Source organism: Rhinolophus sinicus, chromosome 2 (genome assembly GCF_057876585.1).
Source record: "Rhinolophus sinicus isolate RSI-liver-muscle chromosome 2, RSI-T2T, whole genome shotgun sequence".
Classification (NCBI taxonomy): Eukaryota; Metazoa; Chordata; class Mammalia; order Chiroptera; family Rhinolophidae; genus Rhinolophus; species Rhinolophus sinicus.
The window spans coordinates 190,008,088-190,020,407 of NC_142502.1; the positions used below are offsets into that span (position 1 = coordinate 190,008,088).

Consider the following 12,320-nt stretch of genomic DNA (forward strand, 5'->3'; position numbering starts at 1 on the left):
TGGAAGGTGCCATCCTTGGTATAACGCCTAAGATGGAACCGTGACCATTTGGGGCGATGTGAAGGAATGCAGTGGGGGCTGCATTCCCCTCCAGGGTTCACCAGGGGGAGCAGCAGGGTGGCACACATGAGGGGGGCAGAACTTAGAACGCAGGAAGACTATGCGGAGTGTGACGTAACCGGGCCGCACCCCCAAAACCCTGCTGAGACCTGGCTTCTCAGTGTGGGTGTCACTGAGTACCAGCAGATGTCCAGCAGTGTGTCAGGGGGCGAGTGACTGAGAGCGCAGGGGCTAGACCTCTCCCGGGCCATCCTCCACGTCACAGTACGCTTTTGCTCAGGACAACTTTCGACTGTCTCTTCCTCATTCTGACCTTTCCTTATAGTAGTCAGGTGTTTTTTCTCGGGAGCCGAAAGTGGTTGTTACAGTCTGTCTTACAGCCTGTCGTCCCAGCTCCACAAGCTCGTGTGAAATGACATCTGAGTAGAGCAGACTGCCAGGTGTGACTTTAATGTCTGCTTGTCTGACTGGTCAATCTGGTTCCTTGTGTTAAATTCACACTGAAACCAATCACAGCCCCTGAGTAACCATGTGGGCCTGTCCTGTGCAGACAGATGTGGTCACACAAACAGCAGACACTGGGACTCCGGGAGGAATCAGCTCAGACCCAGGGTCTCTTCCATAAACACTCAGCTCGGAAAAGCGTTCTGCAGCAGACCTCCAGGTTGTCCTGCTTTCTTCCCCTCCTGCTTATCTTCCTGGGGAAGGACAAGCCAGGCGCTGTGGTCAGTTGTGCTTGCAGGACCAGCTCAGAGCCATGTGTTCAGGTGCCCGCCAGAGAGCTGCCCCTCTTGGGCATCTTAGAACCAGCCTTCCAAGCAGTTAGTCCCTCATCTCCAGAAATGGCGAACATCCCACAGTGGAACTGTGTCTAAGATTTTAACTAGTTCACATTCTCTTGACTGTCGCAGAGCTTGGCTAGCTGTCATTGGAAAGGTCCAGTGTACTGTTCCCCTGGCATGGCCATCAGGCATGGCTGCTGGAGACCAAGAGGAAACTGCCAGCTGCAGACATGGCTTCTCCCTCTCCCTGTTCCTTCCATCAGGAAAGCCCGGGACCCGCTTGGGAAATGACCCCCAACCTCTGCTTCAGGGTCTTCCCATGCTGGCTGAGGGAGGGGAGGTGGTGACGAGGCCGCGCGAGGAGACAGTTAAGCCCCTTCTGTCACTGCAGCCTGTCCGGATGCCCTATTGCCGCTGCGGAGAAGCTGGCGAAGGCCCAAGAAAAGCACCAGAGCTGTGACGCGTCCAAATCGAGCCAGGCCTCCGACCGCGTGCTCAGGTACCTAGTCCCATCCACCAGCAGCCCCACATGCCCAGGGGGCTCTGCATGAGGTGGATGGTCATGCTTAGTGACAAGGACGGCGCTGGTGGCGGGTGCACGTGGAGATCCCTGTGCTGGGAGCCAGACCCCGTGTGGCCCTGTGAGGGCAGGAGGTGGCTTCACGTCCCTGGTCTCGTGGACTGATTATAAGTTGTTAGTGAAAGAAGCAGACGGAATTGTTACTGGTTTTCCTTCTGACCCTGATATTTCATGATTCTGTGAATGCTACAGAGAAGCTCTGAAAATTAATGAGATGCCCAAAGTCAGTTTATGTGAAGTTGGAGGTGAGGCCATGACGCCGACCCGCAGGCTGGTGTTGGTGCTTGAAAACGCCCAAGGGGGGCAGCACCGGGCGGAGCACGAAGCTGCCTGTGTGAAGGCGGGGGCTGCTGCTCTACCCGGTGGTACCCGAGGGGCGGGCGGTCAGGCCATCATCCCCACTTGACAAGCAAAACCGAGTGCAGAGAGGTGAGATGACTTCCCAACAACCTGGAAGTCAGCCACTGAATGTTAAGCCAGGAAAGAACCCAGGCATCAGCTGGTCCCGCCCACTGGTTTTATGTTTAGAAAAGGATGATGGCTGGGAGAGGAGACGGGACAGAGACCCACTCGCACAGCCCTCGGTCACCTTCTGTTTCTGCACGTTCCCTTCGAGCCCTTGTCGCGTGGGAAGTGTGCTCATCATTGTATTCTGCCCTGTTCGTTCACACCCCCCGGGGACACGCATCCACATCTGTAAAGAATCATCACTGGGATCCTGATGGCTACGCAAGGTCCACGGTGGGGAGGTGCTCCCACTGTTGGGATGGGGTTCCAGCTGCGGGCCCAGTGGGGTGAGGCCAGCGTTTACTGTTACGGAGGAGAAATAAGTACACACACACACCCCAACACATGCAACACACACCCCAACACATGCAACACACACCCCAACACATGCAACACACACCCCAACACATGCAACACACACCCCAACACATGCAACACACACCCCAACACATGCAACACACCACAACACATGCAACACACCACAACACATGCAACACACACCACAACACATGCAACACACACCCCAACACATGCAACACACCACAACACATGCAACACATCACAACACATGCAACACACACCCCAACACATGCAACACACCACAACACATGCAACACACACACCACAACACATGCAACACACACCACAACACATGCAACACACCACAACACATGCAACACACACCACAACACATGCAACACACCACAACACATGCAACACACACCCCAACACATGCAACACACCACAACACATGCAACACACACACCACAACACATGCAACACACACCACAACACATGCAACACACCACAACACATGCAACACACACCCCAACACATGCAACACACACCACAACACATGCAACACATCACAACACATGCAACACACACCCCAACACATGCAACACACACACCACAACACATGCAACACACACCCCAACACATGCAACACACACCACAACACATGCAACACATCACAACACATGCAACACACACCACAACACATGCAACACATCACAACACATGCAACACACACCACAACACATGCAACACACACCCCAACACATGCAACACACACCACAACACATGCAACACACACCCCAACACATGCAACACACACCACAACACATGCAACACATCACAACACATGCAACACACACCCCAACACATGCAACACACCACAACACATGCAACACACACCACAATACATACCACAACCCATGCAACACACCACAACCCATGCAACACACACCACAACACATGCAACACACACCCCAACACATGCAACACACACCACAACACATGCAACACATCACAACACATGCAACACACACCCCAACACATGCAACACACCACAACACATGCAACACACACCCCAACACATGCAACACACCACAACACATGCAACACACCACAACACATGCAACACACCACAACACATGCAACACACCACAACACATGCAACACATCACAACACATGCAACACACACCACAACACATGCAACACACCACAACACATGCAACACACACCACAACACATGCAACACACCACAACACATGCAACACACACCCCAACACGTGCAACACACACCACAACACATGCAACACACACCCCAACACATGCAACACACACCCCAACACATGCAACACACCACAACACATGCAACACACCACAACACATGCAACACACACCACAACACATGCAACACACCACAACACATGCAACACACACCCCAACACGTGCAACACACACCCCAACACATGCAACACACACCACAACACATGCAACACACACCCCAACACATGCAACACACCACAACACATGCAACACACCACAACACATGCAACACACACCACAACACATGCAACACACCACAACACATGCAACACACACCACAACACATGCAACACACACCACAACACATGCAACACACCACAACACATGCAACACACACCACAACACATGCAACACACACCACAACACATGCAACACACACCACAACACATGCAACACACCACAACACATGCAACACACCACAACACATGCAACACACACCCCAACACATGCAACACACCACAACACATGCAACACACACCCCAACACATGCAACACACCACAACACATGCAACACACACCACAACACATGCAACACACCACAACACATGCAACACACACCACAACACATGCAACACACACCACAACACATGCAACACACACCACAACACATGCAACACACCACAACACATGCAACACACCACAACACATGCAACACACACCCCAACACATGCAACACACCACAACACATGCAACACACACCCCAACACATGCAACACACCACAACACATGCAACACACACCACAACACATGCAACACACATCACAACACATGCAACACACACCCCAACACATGCAACACACCACAACACATGCAACACACCCCAACACATGCAACACACCACAACACATGCAACACACCACAACACATGCAACACACACCACAACACATGCAACACACCACAACACATGCAACACACACCACAACACATGCAACACACACCACAACACATGCAACACACCACAACACATGCAACACACACCACAACACATGCAACACACACCACAACACATGCAACACACCACAACACATGCAACACACCACAACACATGCAACACACACCCCAACACATGCAACACACCACAACACATGCAACACACCACAACACATGCAACACACACCCCAACACATGCAACACACCACAACACATGCAACACACCACAACACATGCAACACACACCACAACACATGCAACACACACCACAACACATGCAACACACACCCCAACACATGCAACACACACCCCAACACATGCAACACACACCACAACAATGCAACACACACCCCAACACATGCAACACACCACAACACATGCAACACACACCACAACACATGCAACACACACCACAACACATGCAACACACACCACAACACACACATACACATACCACACATCACAACATATACACACAACACATACAACACAAACATACACAACACAATCTTGGTTCTGTTGAATTGTTTCTTTGGGGCAAATCATTTGGAAATAGTCATCAGACAAACAATATGTCACCTTTTGGGTTTCATTGTATATTATTTCAGTTTTCTGAGAAGATTTTACCACAGTCCTTAAGCTCCCTTTTATCCCACAATAGAAAAGTTAAAATCTTTACAGACAATGAGAAATATTTAAATAGACGACAGTAAGAAAATGGAAACCATCTGTGATGTTATTCAGAGATAAACCCTCAGTTAAGCTTGGTGTGTCTTCTGGATTGTTCTGTGTTGTGGGTATTACCAATCTAACATCCCAGGCTGCCTGTAACTCTCTCTTTTCACACAAAGTAAGGCTGGCAACAAATAAATGATGGGACCCTACCCCTAAAGGGCCTCGTCCCCAGCCCACTGTTGGTCGTTGGCAGAATGAGAACCCCACAAAAAGTCCTTGGGACAAGTACACTCAGGGCATTTTGAGGAGAGGTAGAGAGAGATCGAGGCGGGGCTTCTGTCCATTTCCTTTGCCTACTGTGGCCAGACCCCAGGGAGCTGGAAAAGACCTTGTGACCGTTCTCGCCAGTCATAGCGAGGCTGCAAGCCAGTATAAACCTCGTTGGCGGCTTGAGACAGACAAGACGCAGCCCGATTGCAAACCTCACCCTATTCAGACACGAGCCCAAACACCAGCATTTACGTTGTTTCTGTGGTTTCAGAGCTTCGGTCCCTTTCTTTGGGTGGCCGCAATGGGAAACCACATCAAATGACGACAAAACAAGGCTGGGGGCCAATTAGTGTACACGTACAAAGCGCTTCCTTCGCGCCCCTGGTGGGTGTGGGGAGGCCGGGTGCTGACGCAGGAAGGACCCACTGCAGCCATCCGGTCAGCTGGAGCCCGGGCTGGCTGCAGCACAGGCCCCGCCTCTGGCCTCTTCCTGCCCTCCTGCTCCCAAGCTCACCACAGGCACTGCTCTCCCGCCAGGAGCAAGGGTGGAGGACCCTCCTGTATAACCCGTGTCTCACAGGGTAAGGACATACACAGGAAGGAAAGAGAGAAGAATTTAAACCTGCAATAATTTAAGTAAATTTTCCAACAGAGGTTTAGGACTTAAGTGCTTTCAAACCTGTCCAAACTTTTCATCATCTCTGCAGCACCCTGGCTGGGTCCCCTCCTACCTCTATCTGTCACCAAGTATTGTCACTTCACTGGTGCCTCCCTCTGCTCCGTCCTCTCTTCCTTTGGGAGCATGCTTTCCCGGCCCAGCCCCTTGACCTTGCTGTCTAGACAACGAGCATACTCCCCATCTGACCCCAAGCCAGCAGCCTCCTGCGGTTCCCAGAAGATGCTCCTCACCTTTTGTTGTTTGTTTCCCTGGCTCTTGGCGTTAATGACATTACCAGTTCTGCAAGGTCAAGTTCAAGCACTATGTGCTCCATTAAAATGGAACTGAATCTCACAGCCGGAAGTGACCTCTCTTCCCCAGAATTTCCACAGTTCTTGGGCTCTTAAAATAGTATCACACAGATCATGCGATCTTTGAGGCGAGGACGAGGGTTTTATTCATTTATGCAGCGCCCCCCACCCCCATGTCACTGGGTAAATGCCTCAAATAGTAGACAATCCGCTCATCACTGCCTTGTCTTGATTTGTCAAGTAAGCAGGCTGAGTCAGTGAAATAGTGAATGTGCTGGGGATTTGGGTAGATAAAGAGGTCACCTGACAGCATGGTGAGTGAGAGGCACAACTTTTCTGTTATTTCCAAAGAGTTTGAAATTCCACCTGTGAGATGCATAAATATCTGGACATACACACACAGGAAAAAACACAACAGAATCTTAATAAATGACTGGTAATTGAGGGCTCCTCCATTTATAGTAATTTATTCCCAAACCGAGGACAATGAATCACTGCTAGGTAAAAGTACTGCAAGTGTACACTAATATTTGTCAAACATATTACTGCAGGTTCCATTTTACTCTGTATCTAGTGTCGTCTCAGTCTGTGCCCCTGTGAGGATTTCTTTTATTTCTCTTATTTTGTAAGGGAAAATGTCTCATTAGCTCCCTTTATTAGTGTGTAATTCTTACTCTTTGCAAAGAAAATGCATGGACGTGAATGTTTCTCAGCCTTGTATCTCATCTGTTCATCAGGACCCTGAAAAGGAAAAGAAAACGGGGAAAGTTCCATATTTTATTTTTGTTCCTCCTGTTGCCAAAGTTGACAGTAGGCAGCTAGCTTATTTGGTGCAAAAGTAATTGTGGTTTGAAAGGTTAAAAATCACTGCAAAAACGCAATTTTGCACCAACATGAGAGCTTATTTGGTGCTGTGTAATTACAGCACCGTTGGTCTTTTCTTGGGAAACAGAATTGCGATTTTTGTGCAAGGTTCTGGGTCCTTAATACGGCTAAGAAACCAGACGCTCTGGTTAGTGCGCCCCCCACACACACACGGAAGCAGCTGTCCGTTGTCTCTTGTTTGCTTGCAGGCCCATGTGCTTTGTGAAGCAGCTTGAGATCCCTCACTACGGCTACAGAAACAGCGTCCCCACCACCACGCCGCGCTCCAACCTGGCCAAAGAGCTGGAGAAATACTCCAAGACCTCGTTCGAATACAACAGTTACGACAGCCACACTTACGGCAAGCGGGCCATAGCTCCCAAGGTGCAAACCAGGGACATATCCCCCAAAGGATATGATGGTAGGAGGTGCACACGCTTATACCTGAGAGTCGCGCTTGCCGTTAATGATATTGTTGTTGTGTATATCCGTTCCCTACAAGCTGCTCGAGCATGTGGTCACTGGCTGGGTACAGAGAACAGCACGCCACAGCGTGGGCTGCTCAGGTCCACGGGGTGGGGGCGGGGCCTGCGGGGAGGGAGGGGCCTGCGGGGGCGGGGCCTGGGGGGCGCGTGTCGTGGAGGCCCTGCCTCACTGCGCCCAAAGCGACTCCTGGCCGCCTGCGCAATGGACAGAGCCTCGGCTGACCGCTTCACTGTCGCTAAGCCCGCGTCCCTATCGTTCTAAGCGCCCTGCAGTAGGTGGCCCCGCACACACCCCGACGCCAGTGGCGCCCGGTCACTGGCTCAGCCCTGCATGCGCGCTCCGTCGGGTGGGGGCGCCCTCAGACCCAGTGCCCGCGCTGCACCCCTCGCCGCCCAAGCCCCGTCGCGGGCTGCCTGGCACGGGCACCTTTCCCGTTCCCGCGACTCTGTGCGGCGAGGGGCAACGATTTCCGCGGTGTCCCCGGCTCCTCCCGGCGGCCAGACTCCCGTCTGCTCTCTGCCTGGGGGTGGGCCTGGGGCTGCCTCCTGTTGTAAAGTGGCTTTGCCGCTGGCTGCACTCACAGCCGCCTGCCCTCGGCATCCCCCAAAAACAGGGCCGATGAACCAAACAAAAACTGCGTGCTTCCCGAGACAGGGGCAGGTCGTTTTCACCCAGGCTGTTGGAAGCCGCTGCCCGCGGTGTCAGCTGGGCCCCACTTCGTCCCGGGGCAAACTTGCTAACTTGAACGGCAGAGGGAAGATGCCTTTCTGTGACTTGACGTATTTACCTAACCACGTTTCTGCTTTAAAGTCTGGGGTACAGGGACTTAGTTGGCAGAATTTGCCGATTGGGATGTGGGTTGCATCACTTGGGATGATTTAAGTCTTATCTTGGGGTTCTCTAGCAGACACAGGGACGCAGGTTTCAAGGTCTCTGCGCTCCTCTCTGGACAGGATATTTAACTGAAGTCACAGCATACAAGAAAGTCATTTAAATTGAATGCTTGGGGAGTTCTGAAATCTTTTTATAATTCGATATGAGTAGCTACATATCTTTCTATGTTATGTCAGTCATTCTTTGCCTTTATAACAAGTAACTTATATAGTGAATAAAATTTAATATTTCTCTGATATATCAAATATTGATTATCCTTGCATGTATCAATTCTTAATATAGAGGAAAAAAGATATAAGTGGAAAAAAAAGAAGTGCAAGGGTAGAACAGAAAATAATTATTTTTGTTTTGTTTATTTTGTAATAATAATTTGCCAGTTTCAGGTTTTGTTACAATTTCCTTCATTTGATTACAAATGGAGGATCAGAAGAAATTGAATCCATATAACTAAGGATTCTGTTGATGTGATTTCCAGTTTATTGACATTTTACCGTGACCTGATGGGTACTTTCACGAGTTGTTCATTTCACACGCCAATTTGTTGCTGCTGTTCTGTGTGGCCCGATTTCCTTAACCTCATTGTCATGGCTGGAGTGCAGGGGACGCCGTGACCAGTAGAGCATGTCTTGGTGGTTGCAGGGCCCTTTAGCTGATCAGAAGTCAGACCTGCTTGGGTCTCTTTCAGCTCTCCCATTAGCGGCTGTATGATACTGAACAAACTAATCTTCCTGTGTGTTAGTTCCCTCAAGAGCAGGGTGGTAGCAACAGTTTCTACCCTGGTGCCTCACAGGGCTGTTGGGAAGGTCGACTGATGACTCTAAAGAGGTGAACAAACATGTATTAATTATTGGCGTTCATTCTTACCTGCCCAGAAGAAAACACCTGTCGTCAGAAACCCAGGCAGAGCCAGGCTGTTTAGCTGACCCACAAGAAAACAAGATGCAAAACCATTCAGTGTCAGGTCTTCAAGAAACTAAGGAGAAAGGAAAGACAGACAGCCTTTTACCACAGTTTACTGAGAACAAAATCAGTGACCCCATTTCTCTTCCACTAGATTAATCCGATAGATTTTTAAAACATCAAGCAAAGTGCCCACTAAGGATGAGCTAGGCTGGGTCAGGTTTGTTGGAGTGTGACCTGAGACAAGCCATTCCTGTTTCTGGGCGTCGGACACTGGACACCACAGGGTGACTGTCGTCTGCAGTCACCCTCCAGGAGTGTCCTCCCCGAGGCTTGCTTCAGATGCACAAGGAATTCAGTCATTGCTCCTTAAAAAGATGGTAAAATGGGCCTTTTATGGGGGGAAAGAGTAACACTCGGGAGCAAGGAGCGTTCCCCGGAGATGCGGACAGGCGAGAAAAGGAGGACCTCCCTATGTCTGGGTGTCACCTCTTAGACCCCACCAGCTATGACCAGAACACTCAGCAAACTGGGCTTCAACCACCTGCCTTCTTCCAGACACATGCTAGTTGCTCTCTGTCTCTCCATCTGTCTCTCTTCCTGTCTGTCTGTCTGTATAGCCACCCATCCACCCACCCATCCATCCATCCATTCATCCATCTATTCAGCCATCTGTCTGTCTGCCTATCTGTCATCCATCTATCTCCCTATTTATTCTTTCCCTCTTGATAACAACTTTCCAGGAAGAGATATGAATAAACAGAAGATGATAGAAGGCATGTTCACACACAGTGAGGCGAGAAGTCCACTGTGCCTGGAGGAATTAGCACGAGCTTTACCTGAGTGGCAAGTGTTAGACTTGACCATGAAGCTTGAACACTGATTATTAACACAAGAAGGCAGGAAACCCATGGGCTGGTGGGAGTGGCCAGGGGCTGGTGAGGCTGCACTTGCAACTCGTGATGGGGGTGGGGCAGGAACACCTGTGGACATGGTGAGCACGTGGCTTTGCGTCATCATCATGTTGAGGAGTTTGGGACACCTTCCTAGGACATGGAAATTTATGTGCAGACATGATGGAGGGAAAGGTGAGGAAGAGGATTCCCAAACCTCCAACCCCCATCTGGTTCTTATGGTGAGTGAAGAATAGCTCTTCCGGTTTTATTTACTTATTTATAAACTTTTTACCGTGTTTCCCTGAAAACAAGACCTAGCCAGACAATCAGCTCTAATGCGTCTTTTGGAGCAAAAATTAATATAAGACCCCGTGTTATAGTATATTATATCATATTATAAGACTCGCTCTTATGTTATAGTACAATAAAACTGGGTCTTACATTAATTTTTGCTCCAAAAGATGCATTAAAGCTGATGGTCCGACTAGGTCTTATTTTGGGGGAAACATGGTATTTATTTTTTAAGTGTGTTTTTCCAGGACCCATCAGCTCCAAGTCAAGTAGTTGTTTCAATCTAGTTGTGGAGGGCACAGCTCACAGAGGCTCATTGGGGATCGAACCGGCAAGTTTGTTGTTAAGAGCACCGCGCTCTAACCAACTGAGCCAATCAGCTGCCCCCCTTACGTTTTTAAAATACCTGGGGGGGGGGGGGGGAAGAATATTTTTTGACATGTAAAAATTACGTGAAATTCACACTTCAGTGTTCACAAGTCCAGTTCGTCCCACGGCCCCCCTGGTTGCTATGGAAGTGGCCACTGTCCCATACGGCAGAGCTGCACAGTCATGGCAGAGACCACGTGGCCCAAAAACCTAAACGACTCTCAGGCCCTTTACAGAAAGAGTTGCCAACCCCTGGACTGAGTCAGCTCCACTTGTGGCCCTGGGTAGTTTGTCCACACCCTCGGGGTTTAAGACCCCTAAGTGCCCAGCCAGTACAGTGAGCGGACGCCTCTCGCGGACGCCTCTTTTGCTTAGTCCCAACTTCTCAGCCCTCCTGACCTTAAAACTTTCTGATCGTCTTTGAACTTCCTTTCACTCAGCCCTCAAACCTGGTGCCACTCTGACATGCCCAGCCTCCCTGTCTTGTGCCCTCACCCTCATCCAAGTGCCTTTGTGGGGTAATGTCTACCGGAACTGCCTCAGGCAGCCTGCCCTTCCCCCCCAGCCTTCCTCATCCGTCCTCTGGCTGGGCCTCCCCACCCCGAGGCCCTGCCCCCAAGGCCCTGCCCGCTAGAAGACACCCTCGTAGTCACCTGCCCATGGGCCCTCCCGTCACATTGTCCCTGACAAATCCCACTTACCTGCACTATTGCTTATGTGACGTCCACGCTGCCTCATCCTTGGTAATGCCACTTGTCTCCTGGACTGTAAGCTCCTGGTGGGTAAGAGGCCTCACCCCGCGCACCATGCTTGCCTGGCACACATAGCCATGCAGGGGAAACTAAGGGACCAGGTGAGAGGGGGTCCAGAATCCTGGCTTGTATCTGACATGTCCGGCCATGCTGTCTGAGAGGACAGCCTTCCCAGGGAGCTCGATCCCTGTTTAGGATGCTGCGTCCATACTCAGGTCTACTTGTGATAAAGCACAGAGGAGAGTCTGCAGAAAGACTGAGGGTCATGCGACGTTTCTTGGCACACACGGCCTGAATCCAGTTAGGCCGACAGGCTGCCAGGTCCCACCCAGGGGGATAAATTTAGGAGGCATATTTTGGGCCATATTCCTTTTTCCCTGGTTTTCATGGGAATTCCGAGAGTACAGCCGCATTCATCTGTTCCCTTCAGAAGAAGGTGAATCCAGAAGGACGTGGACCTTCCTGGGTAATGAGACGCA

General features: G+C 50.5%; 1 protein-coding gene across 31 annotated transcripts in view; it reads left to right on the plus strand.

Moving 5' to 3' along the window:
* MYT1L (myelin transcription factor 1 like) overlaps positions 1-12,320 on the plus strand; it is a 365,607-nt gene that overhangs the window by 284,759 nt on the left and 68,528 nt on the right. For all 31 annotated transcript variants that reach the window (XM_019752014.3, XM_074331624.2, XM_074331629.2 and 28 more), the window contains 2 exons: positions 1,234-1,341; positions 7,463-7,674. In XM_019752014.3, coding sequence (XP_019607573.2) covers positions 1,234-1,341; positions 7,463-7,674 — 320 coding nt within the window. The remainder of the gene's footprint in view (positions 1-1,233; positions 1,342-7,462; positions 7,675-12,320) is intronic.